The following is a 20,750-nucleotide window of genomic DNA, read 5'->3' as shown; positions in this document are numbered from 1 at the left end:
CTCTGCCTGTGGTGACAGCAGAGGCATCGTCCTTATTAACTGCTGCAACACTCTGGGCATTGCACAAGGCTCAGGGAGAGCATGGCCAGCTGCCAGTCAGGTCCCCGTGTCACCCACTGGCCCTCAGATGGCACAACTCCGGCCTTCAGATGGCACCACTGCAGGAGAGGCAGCCCCGGAGCACCAGCTGCCTGCAGCGGAGCGGAGAGAGGAGGGGGGAGTGGGAGTGGGGGCTCCAGTGAGATGAGGGGGGAGTGAGAGTGGGGGCTCTGGCCGGGAACAATGAACTGCCACGAGCCCGGTTATTGTTGTGGCTCCGAAGGTCACGATGCTTCCTGGGGACTGGGAGTGGGACCGGGACATGGGAAGGGAGAGAAGGTGGGAAAAGAGGGATGGGAACAGTGAGCAGGGATGGGGACAAGAGGGAGGTGGGACAGAGATGAGAACAGGGAAGAGGGGAAAGGGTTGAGAACACAGAAAAACATACAGGGGAAGGAGAAGAGAAAGAGGGGTCAGTAGAAAGGGTCTGTGGACAGAGATGAGAACAGGGAAGATGGATGGGAATAAGAACTGGAAACAGGGATAGGAACAGGGAGCAAGGACAAGGAAAGGAGAAAGGGACAAGAAGCAGGAACAGGGATGGAGACAAGACAAGGGACAGTGGACAGGAAGGGGCAGGGGACAGGGATGGGGGTGAGTACTCCCTCCCGGCAGACCCGTCCTTCTCTGGCCCCGGGGACTGGAGGCAGGAGACAAAGGCGGTGGGAGGCAGAGGCATGTGCCCCCCCCTCCCGTCTCCCCCCGTCCCCCTGTGTCCCCATTGTCCGTGGCCGGGGTGGGGGGAGGAACCAGGGGGAGGGACCAGGGACCCCACAGTGTCATGATGCCCGGGGCACCCCGCGCTACCGGCGGCTCGGGGGGCTCTGGGGGGGCTCCGGGCGCGGCCGGGCGAAGCGGCCCCCTCCCCCCCCTCCCGCCTGCCTTCCTCCTCCTCCTCCCCCTCTTCCCCACCTCCTTCTCTTCCTCCTCCTCCTCCTCCTCGCCGCCCTGCCGCCTCCCCGCCCCTCGCACTCGCCTCCCCGCGCCTCTCCGTGCGCACCGCCGGGGCCGAGCGCCGGGGCCGGGGCGGGGGGGGCCGGGGCCGGTGCGGGGGCCGGGGCCGGTGGCGGTGCCGGTACCGGAGGTGTCCAGCGCTGCCCGGCCCCGCCATGCCCCGCTCCTTCCTGGTGAAGAAGCTGAAAGCGGAGGCGTTCCCGGCCGCCGGGGCCCCTGCGCCCCCCTACGCCCCCCTGGAGCCCCCCTACACGCTGCCTGGCCCCGCCGCCGGCGATGGTGAGTGCGGGGCCGGGGGTCCGGAGGGGCCCCCCCGCCTCTATTGTCTGTGCGCCCGGCGGGGCACGGGGAAGGAGACACGGGGGGACGCAGGGCAGGACGGGGAGGGGGTCCCCGCGTTGTGTCCCGCAGCGGGCGAGGGGTGCCGGGTGGGGTGTGTCATCCCTAGTGGTCGTCTTGTCCCCGGCTCCGGGGCCACCGGCCGCTGCCGAAGTTGGTCCTTGGGGAAACATCCCCTGCGTGACAGCGTCAGCCCCGTGGGCAGCCCCGAGTCCCCCCCGCCCGTGGGACACCGATGTGGGCTCCTTCCCACGACAAGTTGGGGGGGTAAGAAGCAACCGGTCTGCGGGGGCGGCGGGGGGCGGCAGCCTCGCCGTGCCGGAGGATTTCATTGTTCGCAGCGGTGCCCCGAGCCCCCCTGGGAGCACGGCGGGGGCCGGCGCCGTCCGGGGCACGGGGAGCGGGGGGGAGACTAGGGGGTACCCCGGAATAGGGAGAGGTGCAAAAGGCTGGACTTGGGGTGAGCGTGGTCCTTAGAATCCCGTCCTGCGGGGGAACACTGGGGTGGGCTCGGAGTTCCCCGGGCTTGGCACAGCCCCACAACGGGGCAGCCCAGGCTCCTGCCCAGAAAGAGGGGCTGGCCGTGGGTCGGGGGCTCTGTTGCATAGGCTGGGAAGTCCTGGCTGCTCGTGGATTGGGAAACGGAGCTGGATGCGGGAATGGGCCCGATCCACTCACAAGCTAACATCGCCCAGCCGCTGCTGTGCTTGTCCCCCCTTTTCTAGTGATTCCCAGCCCTTGGTGGGCTTTCCCTGCCAGGGACTGGGTTACGAAACCTGTCTGGTCTGGGGGTCCTCTGCTTCCCCCTATCAAGCAGGAGCCGGTGGGGGAGGGATGTGCTGCAGCTGGGCAGAAGCTGCCGACGCTGCTCTCCTGGAAATAACCTTGCTGCATGCTCGGAGGCAGCGTGAGAAATTGCTGAGCAGAGCGCTTTCTGCACAGCCCGCGCTGTCAGCACGGCGCGGGGGACGGGGGGGCCCGGCTCAGCCCCCTCCCCACAATAGGCACCCCGGGCCACCACAGGACAAACAGTAGCACTTGCTTGCCAAGGGATCCTGTGGGTGCTGCCAGAGGCTGTGTGGATTTAGAGGATGCTCAGCTGCAGCTGTGCTGGGATGTTCCTGCTGCCCCATGGTGTGCATGGGTCAGCCCAGCTGTGCACTGACCCCAGGCCCCTGATAGCCCCTCTGTCACTATCAGTGAGGATGAGGCCTCTGAAGCAGCTTGCAAGGACCAGTTTGCACAAGACAGAGGATTGCTAGGACCAATTTGGGGGGTGCCAGTACATCCCCAAGATTGCTGGCCTGGTGGGAAGGGGGCTGCACTGCTTCTCCTGCTGTGATCTTTGTGTGACAGCACAGAGGGACTGGGATGCCAATGCAGTGCCTGCTCTGACACAGGTTGGGAGACCCACATACAGAGCAGTGTCATGAGCAGACTTGCACCGATGTCACATGTGTGTGACGCCAGTGGAGTGGTACCTGAGCCTGGCTCCACATCTGGGGGGCTGTTGGTAGCTCAGTTTGGCAGGAGGTCAGGGACTCAGTGCTGCTGCCCTCCTGGTGCTGTCCCATCTGCAAGGAATAGGCCCTGTGGGGACAGCAGAGAGGTGGGGGTCTTTCTCAGCCCCTTTGCTGAGGAAGGAGAACCTGGAGCAGCCTCATCCCGGCTGCCCACAGAGCGTAGCTCATTACCGGCACGGCCCCGGTGAACAATGAGCTCCCGGCACCGACAGCTGTCTGGCAGCTAATAGCCCCTGGGGGCTGCCCGCAGCCAGGGCAGGCGCAGCTGGACGTTCCGCAGCTCCATCCCCAGTTCCCATCTCAGGCAGCCCTGCGGGATGGGACCCATCCTGCTGACAGATGCAGATAGGAACTAGGGCAGGACAATGCAGCTCTGGTGCTCAGTGGCTCAGCACGGACAGGAAACAGTTTTGGGGGGACAACCCTAGTTCTGCACCTTCTATGGGAAATTTTAGCTTGTGGCTTTTTCCTGTCCCTGGTGTGGCTGCTCTGGAGGGACAATGACCCCACTGTGTTGTCCCCACAGGGTACCTCCAGCACTGCCTGGCGCCAGCCGGCTACGACACTGACAAGAAGCAAGGCCTGCCACCACCGCCACCAGACCCAGCCTACACACCCAGCCATGAGGAGTACAGCGATCCCGAGAGCCCTCAGTCCAGCTTTTCCGCCCGCTACTTCAACGGGGAGGCGGCAGTGACAGACAGCTATTCCATGGATGCCTTCTTCATCACGGACGGGCGGTCGCGCCGGCGCAGCGAGAGCCAGCGCCGTGGCAGCCACCGCCACTCCTGCCCCGAGTGCGGCAAGACCTATGCCACCTCCTCCAACCTCAGCCGGCACAAGCAGACCCACCGCAGCCTGGACAGCAAGATGGCGAGGAAATGCCCCACCTGTGGCAAGGCGTACGTCTCCATGCCCGCCCTGGCCATGCACGTCCTCACCCACAACCTCAAGCACAAGTGCGACGTGTGCGGCAAAGCCTTCAGCCGGCCCTGGCTGCTGCAGGGCCACATGCGGTCCCACACCGGGGAGAAGCCGTTCGGCTGCTCCCACTGCGGGAAAGCCTTCGCCGACCGCTCCAACCTGCGCGCCCACATGCAGACCCACTCCGCCTTCAAGCACTACAAGTGCAAGCAGTGCGAGAAGACCTTCGCCCTCAAGTCGTACCTCAACAAGCACTACGAGTCCGCCTGCTTCAAGGGCTCCGAACACAGCTGTGCAATAGGGAACTAGACCCCCAAGCCCTGTGGCACATCCCCATTCCCAACCTCATCCTTCTATCTAATCCCCATCCCCATCCCCATGTCATCCCCCGCCCATCCCTATTCCCCTATGCATCCCATCCTGTCTCCATCCCCATCCCATCCTGGTCCCAGTCCCTGTGCCAGCACTCCTGCAGCTGCAGCCAGCTGGTTTGCTGCTGTGCTCAGACTGGAGGACACATCCCCACAGACTCACTCCCCATCTGCTCCCTGGGAAGGGGGTCCCCCACAGTGGGACCCAGCTCATTTCCCCTGGGTCCCAGAGCCCCCCCCCGCAGCCAGGCAGGTCTCTCTGCGGGGGACTCACTTGGGGACCTCTTTCCAACCCAGGAGAGACTTTCCTCCCCTAGCTTGTGACTTTCACCTCTATTTATTTAATTTATTACTATTATTTATTTAGAGCTGCTGCTTCTCTTCCCGGGGGATCCCGGGGGAGAAAAGACACTTTTCTGCTCCCCGCTAGGAGCAAACCCTCCCCTTGACCCTAATCTTGATGAGACCATGGGCTGGTGTTACTGCCAGCTTGGCAGGACTGATGGCCACTGAGGCTGACAGAGGGCAGGGCTGCCAGTCACCCTTGGACCCTCGGGTCCCTGCAGCCCACCACACAGGGCACCCAGCTGCCCCTCTGCCCCATGGCACAGCGTTCACCCTGGCACTGCAGATCTGCAGCCCTGGAGTCAGGGGAAGAGCCAAGGGAGGAGCCAGGGGCTTCCAGCAGAGATCCACAGGACACAACCTCCGTTGGCTCCCAGTTCCCAGCTTGGCCAGGCACAACTGGCCCCTGCCACGGAGATGGGGAATAGCCCCCCCAGGCAGGTGTAGCCCCCCTCACCATGCGAAGGGCTGGGCTGGCAGCTGGGCTGGAGACCCAGCCCTGGGGCAGGTAGTACCCAAACCCCCAACCACCCCCCATGTATCTCCAGCCCCTTCTCCAGCCGGGTCCCGGCTCCCTCGCCATTGCCCCCCACCTGCACTCAGGAGGAGGGGGTCAGAGTAGCTGTAAAGTTTGGGTGAGTTTATTTAAATGTTCTTATTTATATTATTTATAACTTATGCTTTTCACTATTTATTTGTCAAGACTGGCCGGGCCATGCCAGCGCTGGCTCGCAGGAGGTGGCAGAGCTGCAGCAGAACTGCCGTGCCCAGGACACAGCCACGGTGACACGGACGGGGACAGGACCCCAGAGCGGACTGTGTGGCAGGCACGGAGGCAGGAGGGCACGAGCTGGCCCGGCAGCCCAGGCTGCATGTCCTGCAAGCCTCCCACAAAGGCAAAGCCCTTCTCATTTGTCTTCCTTGCTTCCACGGGCTCCTGCTTTGCTCCGTGCCCCGCGCCAGCCCAGCGGGGACAAACCAGCCACTCTATGCAACCTCCCGGCGGAGCGCCCCCGCACCGGCCCCGGAGCAAGAGCCGCGCACGGCATTCCGGATCGGGGCCCGACCCACGCCTCCGCTTCCTACCTCGGGCCGCGAGTTGCCACAGCCCCATCACCCTGTGCCGGTCCCCAACACTTCCGGACTCAGCCCGGCACCCCGCGGGGCCGCACTCGCGCACCCCCACACCGTCTTCCTGCGCCATCTTCCTCCCTGCACCGTCTTCCTCCCGCTGCCTCGGTGCCTGTGTTGGTCACGGGTTGAGTGGGGATGTCCCTGTCATGGTCCTCGCAGCCATGGCACGGTGACCACACATCCGCACCCCACAGAGGGGATGAGCATCGCCCTGGCCACGCAGGCACCCCGCCGGGTTTTCCCCACGATGCCGGCGCCGTTCCGCGGAGCACGGTGTCCTGAGGCCGGCAGGCTTGGAGCACTGCGCTGCTGCCCCTCTCTCCTGTAAATAGCAGATACTACAGCAATAATTTTCCGTGCATGATAGATTTTTTCTGCCAGGTTTTGTACTCGCCAGCCCCAGTATGACAAGTCTACTGAGATCCGGCCACCCGCAGTATTACTTGTAATGCAATTCAGGGATATAAAAGGGATTTCTGCCACTAACCATGTGTCTCGGGGAATTGTGTCGGCGGTGGCGGGTGGTGGCACGCGAGCCGCCACCCTGCCCATCCCACGGTGCCCTGTGCCCACGCCCACTCCTGGGCTGGAGCATCCTGGAGACAACTGCCCCAAATAGAGGGGACATGTCCTGGTAGCCCGTTGGGAACGGGTGGCTGAGGCGCCCTGGGCATTCCACGCTGCCCGCGTGGCCCTGCCAGCCCTTCAGCCAGCTGGCAGCAGCCAGACAACCCCTGCTGTGACAAGGAGGGGTTACGATGCCACCCTGCCCGTGAGAGCGCCGGGGGCTGGGAGCGCGGCAGAGCGCTGACCTGGAAGTAAAGCGGAGTGTGAAATCCCGGCAGCGGGCGCAGAGCCCGGCGGGCAGCCCGGGAAGGGCGCCGGTAATGCTCACACACCCCCGGGGCGCCGCTGCGCGGGATGGGGAGGATTCTGTGAGCAAATTTTATTTGCACTCGCCGGTGACGACTACCCAGTAGAGCCCCTGCTCCCAGGGGCAGACAGGCTACCTGCCCATTCCTGCTCCCTACCCCTCTTTCCTCATCCTTTCCCGGATGTGGGTGCCAATGGGGGAAGGCAAATTATTTTTAGCATCCAGCTTGTCAGCATAGACCTAGCTGAGCCTTGGGCTCCCAGTGACGCCAGTGCAATCTTTCACCCACAAGATGATCACCTACCAGATTCACCTTGCAAGAAACTAATTCCAGAGCCTCACAAAACCATCCCTGACCATCATCTGCACGCTTCCGAGTCAGATCTGGGGCTGGGGACCCTCCATGACACCAGGGAGCCAGGGTGAGGGCACTGGGAGCAGCCATGCCCTGTCATTGTGTCCCTGCTGTGGATTCAGGGTGTCCCGCTGCAGCAGCCAGAGGGGTGGGAGACCCAGTTCCTCCTGGGAGCCTCTCCCTGTTTGGAGCACTGGTCTGAAGAAATGACCTAGAAAGACTCAGGGCTGAAGTTCTTCAGTGCCTGCCCAACTGTGGAGCATCCCAGCATCACTGCTCAGCTCTGCAGTTGTTTCATGCCTCATCTTCCTTGCTATGGACCCGCAGGTGACAGCACAGCCGGGAGGGGGCTCTGGGTTGGGGACATGTTCCTGGTACAGCCAGGCAGGCGGGGTCATATCCCAACGCTCAGCTGCAGGATGATCCTAGTGCCCGGCCCGGCCAGGTGGGACCCGAGACTCTCAGGGGGCAGGACAGGGACCCCCAGCACACACGGTGGGGGGCTCAGCAGCCGCATGCCCATGGGTGTCCCATGGGAAGGAGGAGCCGAGGGCAGCCCTGACCGCAGGCTCTCCGGAGCAGGCAGCGGGCCAGCCGGCTCTGGCACCCGGCCCGGAAGTCTGCCCTGCCCCTTCACTGTGACTCTGCAAAACAGTGGGGCGGAGGCCGTGACGATGACGATGGCCGGGCAAGGAGGAAGTAGAGGGGTACGGCTGGGCGCTGCACTGCTCGGGGCAGAGCGGAGGGCTCGGCTGAGCACGACAGAGGAAGGCCGAGGCCGGCCGGCAGCCACAGCCATGGCAGAGGCCGAAGACAGGAGCATCCATACCCAGCACATCTCGGCCGTGCACAACGTGCCCATGCGGGTCCTCATCCGGCCCATCCCTGCAGAGCTGGAGCCGGGAAAGGTGCAGAGCCTGATGGAGACCCTGCAGGTAAGCACAGCCCCCGGGATGCAGAGGCAGCCCCTCCTGCACCCGTTCACAGGGCACTGCTGGGGAAGCTGTCAGCACCCAAGCCCTGCACAGTCGGGGATTTCAGGGGAGGATGGGAGTGCCGGGGTGTGTTGCTCTTGGATGGCTCTTCCCCTTTCCAGGAGGATCCCGAGCGGGTTCCCCCCATCGACGTGCTCTGGATCAAAGGCAGTGAGGGCGGCGATTATTTCTACTCCTTCGGGGGCTGCCACCGCTATGCTGCCCACCAGGCACTCCGCCGGGAGACCATCCCCGCAAAGATCATCCCCTCTACCCTCAGCGACCTCCGTACCTACCTCGGCTCCTCCACGCCTCACCTGCGCTAGCCCAGCACCCCCAGGATGCCCAGTAGCCCCTTCTATCCCTGTTGGTTCCGACCCGTGAGCCCTTGATGAGGACGTGGTCGGCGTCCCCAGCCCTGGGATGTCTCCATGGTCCCTCCAGCCAGGAGGGGTCAGGGTCCCCAGACTTGGAGGGTCCGCGGGGTTCCTCCAGCCGGGATGAGGTGAGGGTCCCCCAGACTTGGAGGGTCCCCGGGGTCCCGGCAGCCGGGATGGGTCGGGCCCTCACCGGTACCGGCAGGTGCCCGGCAGGACCGGCAGGTGGAGCTGTTGTGCCGCGCTGCGCAGCCTGGAGCGACCGCGCGGACCGGGACGGGACGGGACGAACCGGGCCGGGATGAACAGGTTGGGGTGGGATGAACGGGAGCACGGCACAATCGGGAATAGCTGAACCGTGATGGAACAGGCTAAACCGGGGCACGGCTCAACCGGGAATAGCTGAACCGGGATGGAATGGGCTTAACCGGGGCATGGCTCAAGCGGGAATGGCAGAACCGGAGCACACTGGAACTGGGACAAGTCACAGCTCATTCGGGGCGCAGGTGAACCGGGAAGGGGTACAGGCGAACTGGGACACAACAGAATTAGGACACAGGGAAGAGACACAGCCGACCTGGTGTGGCCAGTCCCCAGCCCTCCCTCAGCGACTCTGGGCTCACCAGTGTCCCAGTCTCTGTGGGGGGCATCTCCAAAATCCTGTGGTGGGGACAGCTGCTGCTGCTGCACCTGGAATAAAGATGAGCAAAATCTCTGCAGCTACTTGGTGTGGTGTCAGAGGGTGCTGAGGTTGGGGGCAGGGATGCAGTGGTCCAACATGGCACAGCACAGCACAGCATGGTGGCCTGGCACCAGCAAGAGCAGTGGCTGTGGGCACACAGAACAAGGACAGAGGCTTTGCAAGGGGATGGATGTTCTGTGAGGGAATGGATGCTGTGTTAGGAGATGGATACTGTGATAGGACAATGTTCTGCTAGCCCACCCTGCCATGGAGCTGAATTCAGGGTCAGCTCTGGCCCGGCTGTGGGGACTCATGTGGTCCTGCCATGCTGGGATGCTGTCATTTCTGCAAGCACCACGTCGTCACCCCACGTGCAGCCTGGAAAAACGCCTCGAGCATCCCCTGGGCATCCCAGCATCCCTCTTAAGTTGAGAGCCTCCATCCAGGGAGAGGAAAGGCCACTGACTCACTCACCACGCCATGAGTCAGCAGAAGGACTGGAGCAGGAGCTTCGGCCGGACACTTCTGCCCCATCAGCCGTGCTCCTCCCTGAACGGACCCTGTTCCCCTAGGGCAGAAACGGGCTGGGAGAGGAGGGCACGGCCGATTCGTCTGCATGGCAGGAGCTGGCAGTGCTGGCATGGGACAGGGCACAATTTCCCACTGCCTCCACATTTCTGCAGGATCCGCTGGGGAGGAAGAGCAGGGTGGGCTGGGGATGCTGGGCGAGGGGAAGGGACGGGAGGGAGACTCCAGCGCGGCAGAGTTGCATGTGCCGCGTGAAAGCAGCTGTGTGCTGGGAGGAAGCCCTGCAAGCACTCACGGAGAGCAGCCCGGGCCCACAGGTCCCTGATGGGCCATAAATTTCTCCTCAGAATTGTGGCGTGCTAAAAAGTTTCCTCTTGTTAGAGAGCAGGGGGGTGGTGGAAGGAGGTAGCAGCTCCTGCGGCAGCTCCTGGGGCAATGTGGACATTTCCAGAGTGGCCCCAAACGGGTGTCCCATGGCAGGGACTGATATCTGCCCATATCCTGTGTGCCCCCACGGCTGGGCATCTCGCACGAACACTGTTTGTCCCACTCTCCCGGACTTGTGCCCTCATCCCTTGGATAAGAGGCAGCTCAGCAGAACTGGGAATTCCACAAAGTGGGAATGAACTGAGGCTGCCCAGATCCTGCAACTCGCTTTCCTGCAAGCCATGGAGGCTCCTTCCAGCTGGGAAGCCTGCTGCAGAATCTGCTTTTCCAGCTTATCATCCCTGCAAACAGTGCCAAAGGTCCGTGCCAGTCCCAGGGTGTCCTGACACCACTCCCAGAGCTCCCTGGCACCCAAGCTGTGTCCAAGGTGCTGTGTGAGCATCTCCAGGGCTGACTGGTGCATCTGTGGGGCTGGCATGGTGTGGGCAGTGGGAGCTGGTTCCCAGCTGGGGCTGCCGGTGCTACAAGCCCCTGGCTGGCACAGGGCTGGGTCTCTGCATTGCCTTCATCTATCCGTCCTCCACCTGTCCCCCTTCCCTCTGCCTGACCCGCGGGGTCTCTGGTGTCGCCGGCTGACAGCCGATCCGGCTGCCTCCAATCCATTCGTTCCAGGGCAGGAACAAAGGAGCTTTGTGGGCTCCCCCCAGCCTGGGCCGGGTGGGGGGGGGGGTCCAGCTCCGGAACTGGGACAGACTTCCCCGTGCGACAGGCGTGTAATGCCTTCCAGACCAGCAGCCCCAGCCCTCAGGTACAGCCCGGGGGCCGGGGGCTGCTGGTGCTTCCCACACTGCCTGGGGACCCACCAGGTCACCCTGATACAGCCCTGATCCAGGAAAATGGGGAAACTCTCTTCCCCCAAGTGTTTCACAATGTCCAATCACCATGGCACTCACTGCTCCTCCCCACCCAGGGGGCTCCAGGGGCTCCCTGATTTGCTATCTCTGGTCTCTCAGTGTTGGGGAGCAGGGATAGACTCCCCTGTGATGAGACCCCTGCCTCACTGGGCTCATCTGGACTTGGACACAGTGTGTCCCCAGCTGGACAGGATGGGGCAGCTCCCAGGCCTTTGGCCTCACTGGCCTGATCACCCTGAAACTGGGAAGTCACAGGCAGAAGGACCAGTCCTGGACATCTCCCAGTGCCAAGGTCTGGTCAGGGGCTGTGGACTCAGGGCACTGAGTAGGATGGGATGGGGTGGAGTGGAGTTGAATACATCAGTCCAGCACTGCTTCACCAGGGCTCAGCAGGGTCAGGCCCAGTGTCCTGGTGGCCACATGTTCCAGCACTGCCGCGGGTCTGGAATCCATTTGCCTCGCCGGCCGTGGTGTTTTCCCAGCAGGGCTGGAGCATTCCCGTGGGGCTGGGGGCAGCCCCGGCCCCTGCCCCATCTGCTCCCTGTTTATTTTCTTACACTTAAGTATCACCTCGAAGATAAACACTCCCTGGAGTGGGGGGCAGGGGGGCATTTCCCTGGCAGCAGAGGCAGGACCCAGCCCTGAGGGTGCCCAGCACCCTGACCCCACAATTCCCACCAAGCAGGAGATGCCTGGCTGGACTGGAGTCAGAGCTGTGACCCCATGCTCAGGCCACGTCCCCTCCATGCTCTCTGTCGCATGCAGGGTCCCATGAATGCTTGAGCCACTGCCTGGTGCTGCCCTCTGCCCGGGGGTCACTTAGTTGGCTGGATTAGCTGTGGTGCCAAACCACACCATGTCCTGGCACCCACTCGAGCTGGTAGAAGATTTGTGATGCCTCAACTGCACCTCGCACTGCCCAGCTGAGCCAGAGCCCAGGTCACAGTGCTGGGGGAGCTGGGGGGCCCAGGCACAGGGGTTCACCTGTACCAGATGCCTGCCAGGCAGCACAGGAAAACCTGGCTGCTGCCACACGTCCTCCTGCCCTGCAGTCACAGCCTCCACAGGCAGCTGGACAGGCAGGGAGCCGGCAGCAGACCCTGTTTCCCATGGCTCCTGCTGCTCTCCCAGCCAGGGATGACAGCTCCTGTCCATCCATCCTTCTGTGTGCAGCATCTGGTGAGGCAGTGGTCACACATACACGTCTGTGCCAACACGGAGGTGTCACTGCAGCAGGAGGTGATGGCATTTGGGGTTTACCTGGCATCCACAGGCACACATCCACATCCATGTGCAACTGCACAAACACATGCACACAGCCCCACACTCACATATATCTCTGTGCACACACTGTGCACATGTCCATGCATGCTTGGATGTACAGATGTGTGCAGCTGCACACCCCCACACACACTCGTGGGCACATGTGTGCTGTCCCCACCCCACACTGAGCCATCTCCTGTCTGCTGTTCCTTCCCTGCCTGTGCCCTGCCATGTTCTAGACCCCACAGGCCACCAGCACACCACACGTGGCCATGCCCCCCCAGAAAAGCCCTGGGGCGTTTCAGCTGGGTGTGGGGACTGGATGACCCCCCCCAGCCTGTCCCTCCCAGCTGGTGGCCATGTGTGGGATGTGCAGCTGAGTACACAGCCGCTGCCATCCGTCTTACCACCTGTCAGGGCCAGGGGCTGCTGTGGACCCTCAGCCATGGCCCAGCAAGACTCTGGGGTGAGAGGAGCGCAGAGCGGGGGTTCCCCTCTCTGTACAGGCACCTGCCTGTTCCCTGCCTGCTCCCTGCCTGTCATGCCAATGGCCTGCCCATCTGCAGCTTTGCCCCTGGCACTGCCTGCACGACCCTTCTGTGGGGGTCTGCACTTGGGCAAATGCTACAGGAGAAGGTTGTGGTCCCTCATGGGGACTGATGCATGGTGAGAGCTGCCAGTGCAGACACAGTGCAGACCCCTGCTCATCCTCATCCCCAGGAGGATCCCTGTCCTCTTGCTCAGCCCTGCATGTCCCCAGCCCCTGGTGTGGCCCTGCATATCCCCTGCTCCAGTGGGAGCCCTGGTCCTTGGTGCAGCCCTACATGTCTCCAGCCCCAGCCAGACCACAAGCCCCCAGCCCCTCTCTCTGCCCCCCACTGCGTGATTTACAGGCTCTGCACAGGCAGACAAATGGTGAATGAAAACAGGGCAGGGGCTCCCGCCAGCCAGGGGCTGCCTGTACCCCGCAGGGGGCAGAGGGGCCGTTTGCTCACAGCCAGCAGAATGGGAGGCAGTGAAGTGGTGCCTGTGCCAGGCAGCACAGCTGCCCCTGTCATGGTCCAGCAGCCACAAGCCCTGGAAGCAGTAGGAGAGCCCATGGGGGGACCTAGACCCCAGGAGCCATACCACACACTGCAGTACTGCAATCTGCTTTTGCCCATGGGACACTGAGGAACATGATGCCACCCCACCCCATGGCCCCCAGGGCACCCCACTGACCACCTCACTGGGGTGTTGGTGATATCCTAGCTGCATTCCATGGCCACTGTCTCAGCCCTGTCAAGCCTCCAAGATTTCCCCCAGCATCCCTCTCTGGCTGTGGAGCTGCTGGAGAGTGGGGACTGCAGCTGGCACTGCCAAGTCTCCCAGCCACATCCCCAGCAGCCCTGGGGCCATCCGCCAGGAGCCAGGTCCTGCCCTCCACATGTTTTTGCTGCTTGACCTGCATCATGCCTGGAGTATCGTGGAGGAGGAGGAAGGGGAGGAAGGCAGGCAGGAAGCCTCCTGCCTCCTTAGTTCAGCTGGCGACCCCCCGCCTGCTCCTGGGAGTGTTGGGCTCAGGGCTGGGGGGTTGAAGGTAGAGTGGGACCTGCATAGAGCCCTCTGGTGAGGAGGAGCAGGGCCATAGTCTGTGGTATTGAGTGCCAAGGAATGACAAGGAGCGACGGTCAGGCTGGGGGGCACTCCCAGCCCTTCCCAGGACACCGGTGATTCCCGCTGCTGCCAGCTCATCGCTCGCCTCTCAGGAAAAGACTCCGTGTTTCCACTGCCGGCACACACCTTCCTCCTGGGCGGGAGGAAATGCTCCTGGCAGCACTGCCGGCAGTGCTGCCCGTGCCTCTCCATGTCTCCTTGTCACCTCCCATGGTGAGCAGGCACCGGGAACAGAGGAGCAAGGAATGCATCCCTGGGGCGGGGGGGGGCTGCCTGCCCTTGCTGCTCCCTGACTGCTCCGGGCATCCTCCTGGGCACAGACCCTGTCCCAAGGGGCCATGGTAGGGTGTGGGCAGCAGCACGTCTCCCACTGGCACTCCTCTGATAAACACTCCAGGCACTGCATCAGTGCCACCCACTCGTGGTTGCCTTCCCTATCCCAGCCCCTGTGCCCCAGGTTCTTCTCATGCCACCCTGTGTGGGACCCACGGCTGGCAAGGGACAGCAAGGGCAGGGGCAGGGTACACGCTGCCTGTGTACTGTGTGTGACATTGCTCTGCAAGCGCCAGAGGCCATGGCACAGGAAACACTCGTCGGACAGTGCCCCCGGGCACTGCCACGGTTCAGTTCCCACCGTGGGCATGACCTGGGGTCAAGGTGCCCGCAGCCAGGCCAGCGTGCCGGAGTGGGGCCAGGCCAGTCGCCAGAGCCAGCCCTGGCTCCGAGGGCTGGGGTGAGGACGCTGGCCGCTGGCCGCTGGCCGGAGCTCGGGGGGCCGGCTGGGGGTGGGCTCCGGAGCCAGCCCCTCCCCGGCCGTATAAATCCCGATTCCCCCTGCAGACAGTCGTCCCAGCCCTGCTCAGCTGCCGCGGCGGAGCAGCAGCGGGAAGGCGTCCGGAGCCGCCGTCGCAGCTGTGCCGGCGGGGGAAGGCTCCCCGCAGCCCCGGGGGTGCCCCCAGCAGGGCCGGGGGTGCGGGCGGGCACCCCACCATGGCCTTCACCATGCTGCGCCCTGTGGCCGCCCGCGTGCTCTACCCCGACCTTAGCATGCTGTCGGAGGACGAGGAGAACCGGAGCGAGAGCGACACGTCGGACCAGTCGTTCGGCTGCTGCGAGGGCGCCGAGGCTCGCCGCAAGCTACCGCGGAAGCCGGGGCCGATGGTGATGGTGAAGCAGAGGCAGGCGGCGAACGCACGGGAGCGGGACCGGACCCAGAGCGTCAACACGGCCTTCACCGCCCTGCGAACCCTCATCCCCACCGAGCCAGTGGATCGGAAGCTGTCCAAGATCGAGACCCTCCGCCTGGCCTCCAGCTACATCTCCCACCTGGCCAACGTGCTGCTGCTGGGCGAGGGCTGCGAGGACGGGCAGCCCTGTTTCAGTGCCATCTATGGTGCCAAGGGCGACCTGGACAGCAAACAGCCCCGCAGCATCTGCACCTTCTGCCTCAGCAACCAGCGGAAAGGGGTGAGTGGGACTCTGGGATGGGTTAGGTTCTTCCTCCCCTTGCTGGGGAGGTCTGAATGGGGCAGGAGACTCAGCATGTCCCCAAGGGATGGGGGGCAGCAGACCCTGCCTGGGCTGAACGGGGCAGGAGATTTGGCATGGCTCAGTGAGAACCACAGCTTCTGGCTCCAGCTCCCACTGGAGGTTTTGGCTGCTCCTGGCCAAATCCTGCTTGTAGCCACACGCCTACAGCTCCTGCTCACGTCAGAGGGCTGGGCTGCTCCCCCACGTCCATCCGGGCTGGGAGGTCTCAGGGGTTAAACAGTCACCCCGGAGCTGGCGGCACTGGTTGTCCCAGGGGGGCTTCGAGTTTGCTGGCTGACCTCTTCTCCATCCCCATCCCCGTCCTCATCCCCATCTCCATACCCAACCCTGCCAGCCCACCAGCATTGCAGCAGGGCCTCTCCAGCAGCTCCCTGATGTGATAAGGACAGGAAGAGCCCAGCAGACACCCCTCAAGGGGGCCTAGATAGAGTTCCCCATCCAATGTTCCCATGCAAGGTCTGCTGACAGCACTGGCACAGCTCCGACACAGCTGAGCTGGGCCATGGCAGAGCACCCCTGTCCTGCTCACCCAGCTGATTCCCCCCAGCACCCTGTGGCTCAAGGAACACCTTTCCTGTGGTGAGCCCACCCTGCTGGCCGTGCCAGGGTGTGCTTGACCCAGGAATAGCTGTGCAGGATATGGGGTGCAGGGTGAGGGGCTGGAAGATGCCCAACCTCTTGGACATCCCTTGGCAGGGCTGTGAGGAGGGACTGCTGTACTTGCTACTGTCCCCACAGACCCTCAAGATGTCCCATGTGTTACCCCAAGCAATACAGCCATGGGTCACACTCCAGCCCTCAGAGCTTTTTCACATTTTGCTGCTCCATTTTTAATTGCTCCCCTGTTCCTGCTGCATCCCTCAGCAGCCTCTCCAGCCCTCCTGGAGTCCTCCAGCCCTGGTCCCTGGCAGAGCTGGGATCCTCTGAGCTGCTTCCTGGGGATGGAGCCAGGGGTCTGGCACAGTGCTGGATCCCCCAGGGAACCCTGTGGAGGCACTGGGGCTGGGAAGCTCCTGCTAGAGGGCAATGGGGGGAGCTGGGTTGGGATCTGACTCTGCATCCCAGCCCTGAGGCTGGCCTGGAAAGGGGCTGTACAGGGCTGGAAATGGGCAGGGCTGGAAATGGGTTGTACTGCACTGGAAATGGTCTGGAAATGGGCTGTACTGGACCATGCTTGGCAGTGCAAGGCTGGAAATAGGCTGGGTTGGAAGTGGGCTCTGTTGGGCTCTGCTGATCTGCACTGAGTTATACTGGAATGTTTTGGGCTAAATCTGGACCATGCTGGGTTATACTGGGCAGTACTGGGCTGATGTTGTTCTCATAAACTGTGAGGTAGAGCTGAGTCTCCCCATCCCAGTTTGGACTCTATCTGTCAAGGCTGTGGGTCTGTCTAGGGCCGTGTGTCTGTCCTGGGGTGCTACTGGCCCTTGCCACAGGTCTGAGCCCTGCGGTGCTGAGCAGCCATGGGGACTGTGTCCTGCAGGGTGACAAGGCCAAGGAAGACTCACCTTGGAGGGCTCCACCACAGTGCCCACCTCTCAGCTACACACTCCACCACTCGTCAGGCATAGCCCCATCTGTCTGTCTATCCACTCCAGGCAGCAGAGAGCTACCCCAGCACTGAGCCACCAGCCATCTCACAGTGGGTCCCCATGGAGGAGTCGGTGTGGTGGACAGTGGGCAGGAACGGGGTGCCCCCCACCCAGATACCCCATGGTACCTGCAGCTCTCCCTCCTCTCTCTGCAGGGCAGTCGGAGGGACCTCGGGGGCAACTGTCTGAAGGTGCGAGGGGTGACGCCCCTGCGAGTGTCGCGGAGATGAGCCGGGCTCCGGCAGCGCCCACCTGACACAGCGGCAGAGGCGGACGGAGCCCGCGCACGCCAGCCCAGAGACCGCAGCGGGGAGGGAGGGAGCTGCTCACCTGAGGTGGCAGTGGCCGAGCCCAGGCTGGCACCACACCGACACTGGCCCTGGAGCCGGCAGTGGGGCGGGAGGACACTCCCGTGGCTGAGGCTGCCCACGCGGGGCAGGGCCGGGGAGGGGGGTCCCCGCGCCCCGGGGCTGGACTGGAAGGGGCCTGTGTGCGGCCAGCGTCGAGGCGCTCCAGGGGGACGGTGTTGTGGCCCTGGGGATGCTGGTTGTGCATGTGCAGCTGCTTGGAAAATAAAGCCTTATTTTTCTGATGGGCCAGTGACTGCCTGTCACCCCCATGTGGGGTGAGGTGGGGGTCCCTAAGATGGCTCTGGAGCCCCACTGCTACTCTGTGCCGCTGGAACCAGTGTGACCATCCCAGCCCTACCCACAGTGGGACCATCCCAGCCTGTGCCACAGTGGGATTCACATGGGTAAGACCCCTGGGTAAGCTGTCCCTGTGTCCCCAGGCCCTGATGACAGCTTTAGCCCCACAAAGGCGTCAGAAGCCCCAAGGGGGTCAGTGCCATGCCATGGGATGGGGATGGCACTGCCAGCCCTATGCTGCAGCCAGGGGTGCCCAAGTGGTGGGTCCGAGTTGGTGTAACTGCTTTGGTGCCCTGCCCTCCACCTGGTACCTCAGACTGGCATGATGTTACTGCCACTGTGACTGCCACCATCGCCACTGTTGCCACCAGCACAATGACTGTCCCCACTGTGACTGCCACTGCCACCACCACGACCATGCAGAGCCTTGTACAGTGGGGCTGCAGGCAGCAGCACCTGCACAGGGTCGGGTGGGGACATGGGGGGTTCCCAGGCCAGATCCCCACATGGGATTCTGCTTGAGGGGGCTGGACTGGCTGGGCGGTGCAGATAGCTGAGCCTGGGAATGGTGCTGTGCTGGGCTTGGTGGCTCCCAGGGGCCGGCGTGTCCCACGGAGCAGAGGCAGCTGTGGATGGGGCAGCTGGGGGCTCCCGCCAAGGGCTGAAGAACTGGAGCTGCCCTATCTCCCTAGGGTCCTGGAGCCAGCATGGAGCAGGGGGAGCATGCTGGGGGTCCTGCTGGAGCCTGCCCCAGGCAGGAGCTCTGTTGGGAGCCCACAGCACCTCTTGGCCCCCTGCTCACCGAGGTGAGCCTGCCCCGGGCTCCCTCCCCCGGGTTTGATTTATGGAGCTGACAGCGCGGTGCAGCTGTGAGAGCTGGTCCCAAGCAGGGACCGGGGTGGGTGGGAGAGGTTTGTTCTCAGCGTGGCTAATGTGTCCCAGACCCCAATAAACAGCCGTGAGATTCTCCAAACAGCCTAGGACACAGAATCCCTGCCCCCGGGTTTATCGGGGGGCAGGGGCCGTGGGGGATGCTGTGCTCTGCAAACAACCTAACCCGCACATAAAAGGGGACCGTCCTCGTGAAGTAGCAGCTCTGGAGCCCTCAGGAGGTCAGCAAGGGGTGGTGGTCTTAGTGCTGGGGGCACAGCAGGTCCCAGCACTGAGTATATAGGTCCCAGTATGTCCCAGGGCTGAGCACCAGCATTCCAGGATGTCCCAGTGCCAGCAACTGGAGCCTCAGCAAGCTCCAATATGAAGACCATGAGCCCCAGCGAATCCCTGCACAGGAACTGTGCATCCAGTATGTCCCAGTGCCAGAGACTGGGGCCCTAGAAAGCTCCAGTATAAAGGCAATGCATCCCAGTACATCCCAATGCTGAGGCTGTGGGATCCAGCATGTCCCAGTGCTAGGGCCATGGGTGTCACCACACCCCAGTGCCAAGGATGGCACAATGACCCCAGAGCAAGATCTAGTGTAATAGCTCTGGGTCCCAGCATGTGCTAGTCCAGAAGTTGGGCACCCAACCCCATCCAGTGCTGGGGTTGTGGATTCTAGCACATCCCACTGCTGAGGCTATGGATCCCAGCATATCCCAGCACTGGGGCCACGGGTCCCAGCATGTCCTAGTGACAAGCTTGTGGGTCCCAGTACATTCCAGCCCCTCCCTGCACCATGAGAGGGAAACGGTGACTCAGAGCTGCTGGGCTGGTGGGAGCCGAGTGCCCCTTTGCCCCGTGAGGGGTGAGTGTTGTGGCCGCTGATTGCTCCCGGCCACCGCCGGCTCCCCAGCAGCCACAGCCCCGCACCGAGCCCAGCCACGCTCCCCTCCCATCCTCTCCCCTTCCTGCGTGCGGACACCCTTGGAAAGGCTCTTGGCCGCTTTCTCTGAGACAGGAAGGTGTCCCCGAGTCTCAGGAAGGAAAAACACTCAGTGCTGAACCCACAAAGACCGTCTCTGAGGGGCCAGGGCTGGAGAGGCTCCAGGCCTGACATCACCTGGGAACTGGAACCAGAACCGCAGCTGCACTCTGTGCCTGGTATTTTTTTTTTTTTAACTTGTGTTTTTAAACTTTCTTTTTATAGATTTTTATTTTATTATTTTTTTTCCCCTTTCCCTTCTCCATTCCCCTCCCAAATATTTCAGCCTCCCCGCAGGCTGGCCAGCCAGGCTGGAATGCAGCAGGGCTGCACCCGCGGGTGCCGGGAGCTGCCTTGCTGGTGGGACGGATGAGGCTGGGTCTGGCCAGGCAGGAGCTGCTGGAGCTGTGGTCAGGGGTCAGCCCAGGGCTCACCCCCAGTGACAGGGGCCAGGACCTGACAGCCCCTGGTACTGCCATGCACCAGGGCTGCTCAAAAGGGATCCATGGCCAAGGAGGGACACAGGAGGGTCAGTCTGGCCATGGGGTGTGGGAGGACAGAGGGCAGAGGGGTCAGGCAGAGCCTGCAGTCCATGGGCAGCGCTGCCTTCCCGACTCACCGCCCCCAGGATGGGGCTGTGGAGTCAAATCATGTCTGAGTCTGAGTCAGTGGAGCAAGAGGAGCCAGACAGAGGTAGAGGACACAGACAGATTTTGGTGCCAGGATTCAGCACTACTCATTCCTTGTCCTTTGGCAACACCTTTGGGTGCTGCCTGACCCTCCCTGGGCTTCCCCACGAGTGGAGGCTTATGATAAAGACCCCAGTGTATCCTGGAGCAAAGCTCAGTTGCTTGTTGCCTGGGGAATCCTCCCTGTGACAGTGACAGCCATCAACTGAGTGTCACAGGTCACTCCAAGCCCTGTTGGACCCGAGGGCTTGGACTGGGAAGGGACCTCCAAGGTCTAGATGGCTCTGAGTGAGGACACGGTGACACATCTCTGCTGCCCAAGGCAGGGTGGAGAGAAGGAGGGAGGGATGGGATGGGATGGGATGGGATGGGATGGGATGGGATGGGATGGGATGGGATGGGATGGGATGGGATGGGATGGGATGGGATGGGATGGGATGGGATGGGATGGGATGGGATGGGATGGGATGGGATGGGATGGGATGGGATGGGATGGGATGGGATGGGATGGGATGGGATGACCAAGGGGCAGCACGATGGTCCTCCAGGTGGGGGTGCTGGGCAGTCCCTGCGTCCCCATACAAGCAGACCCAGACTGTACTGACCCTCCAGCATCCTGCCAGGGTCCCTGGGGAAGAAAACAGGCAAAAGGTCTGCCTGAGACCCCCAAGACACCTGCCAGATCCTCACCATCACGAGGGATGCACAGCA

The 20,750-nt window shown here is 63.0% G+C and overlaps 3 protein-coding genes across 3 annotated transcripts; all 3 read left to right on the top strand.

Moving 5' to 3' along the window:
• The first annotated feature begins 1,150 nt into the window (after window positions 1-1,150).
• Window positions 1,151-6,078, top strand: SCRT2 (scratch family transcriptional repressor 2). Its single transcript, XM_050982020.1, has 2 exons — window positions 1,151-1,332; window positions 3,442-6,078. The coding sequence occupies exons 1-2, from the start codon at window positions 1,209-1,211 to the stop codon at window positions 4,146-4,148; spliced, it is 831 nt and encodes a 276-aa protein (XP_050837977.1). The 5' UTR covers window positions 1,151-1,208; the 3' UTR covers window positions 4,149-6,078.
• A 1,244-nt stretch (window positions 6,079-7,322) lies between these two features.
• Window positions 7,323-8,988, top strand: SRXN1 (sulfiredoxin 1). Its single transcript, XM_009093045.3, has 2 exons — window positions 7,323-7,853; window positions 8,015-8,988. Exons 1-2 carry the CDS (start codon window positions 7,338-7,340, stop codon window positions 8,216-8,218), a joined length of 720 nt encoding a protein of 239 aa, XP_009091293.3. The 5' UTR covers window positions 7,323-7,337; the 3' UTR covers window positions 8,219-8,988.
• Window positions 8,989-13,971: 4,983 nt separating this feature from the next.
• TCF15 (transcription factor 15) lies at window positions 13,972-17,435 on the top strand. Its single transcript, XM_009093044.4, has 2 exons — window positions 13,972-15,166; window positions 16,998-17,435. The coding sequence occupies exons 1-2, from the start codon at window positions 14,690-14,692 to the stop codon at window positions 17,070-17,072; spliced, it is 552 nt and encodes a 183-aa protein (XP_009091292.1). The 5' UTR covers window positions 13,972-14,689; the 3' UTR covers window positions 17,073-17,435.
• Window positions 17,436-20,750: the final 3,315 nt, after the last annotated feature.

The sequence above is a fragment of the Serinus canaria genome, chromosome 20, assembly GCF_022539315.1.
Source record: "Serinus canaria isolate serCan28SL12 chromosome 20, serCan2020, whole genome shotgun sequence".
NCBI classification, from domain to species: domain Eukaryota; kingdom Metazoa; phylum Chordata; class Aves; order Passeriformes; family Fringillidae; genus Serinus; species Serinus canaria.
The sequence above is the reverse complement of the archived record's forward strand: the minus strand, read 5'-3'. Positions and strand labels throughout refer to the sequence as shown.

Excerpts from the sequence above, each read along its gene's own strand:
- SCRT2 (XM_050982020.1), top strand. The coding sequence starts at position 1,209 with ATGCCCCGCTCCTTCCTGGTGAAGAAGCTGAAAGCGGAGGCGTTCCCG. Across the intron at positions 1,333-3,441 it reads TGGCCCCGCCGCCGGCGATG|GGTACCTCCAGCACTGCCTG; the intron begins GTGAGTGCGGGG and ends TTGTCCCCACAG.
- SRXN1 (XM_009093045.3), top strand. The coding sequence starts at position 7,338 with ATGATCCTAGTGCCCGGCCCGGCCAGGTGGGACCCGAGACTCTCAGGG. Across the intron at positions 7,854-8,014 it reads GCCTGATGGAGACCCTGCAG|GAGGATCCCGAGCGGGTTCC; the intron begins GTAAGCACAGCC and ends TCCCCTTTCCAG.
- TCF15 (XM_009093044.4), top strand. The coding sequence starts at position 14,690 with ATGGCCTTCACCATGCTGCGCCCTGTGGCCGCCCGCGTGCTCTACCCC. Across the intron at positions 15,167-16,997 it reads TCAGCAACCAGCGGAAAGGG|GGCAGTCGGAGGGACCTCGG; the intron begins GTGAGTGGGACT and ends CTCTCTCTGCAG.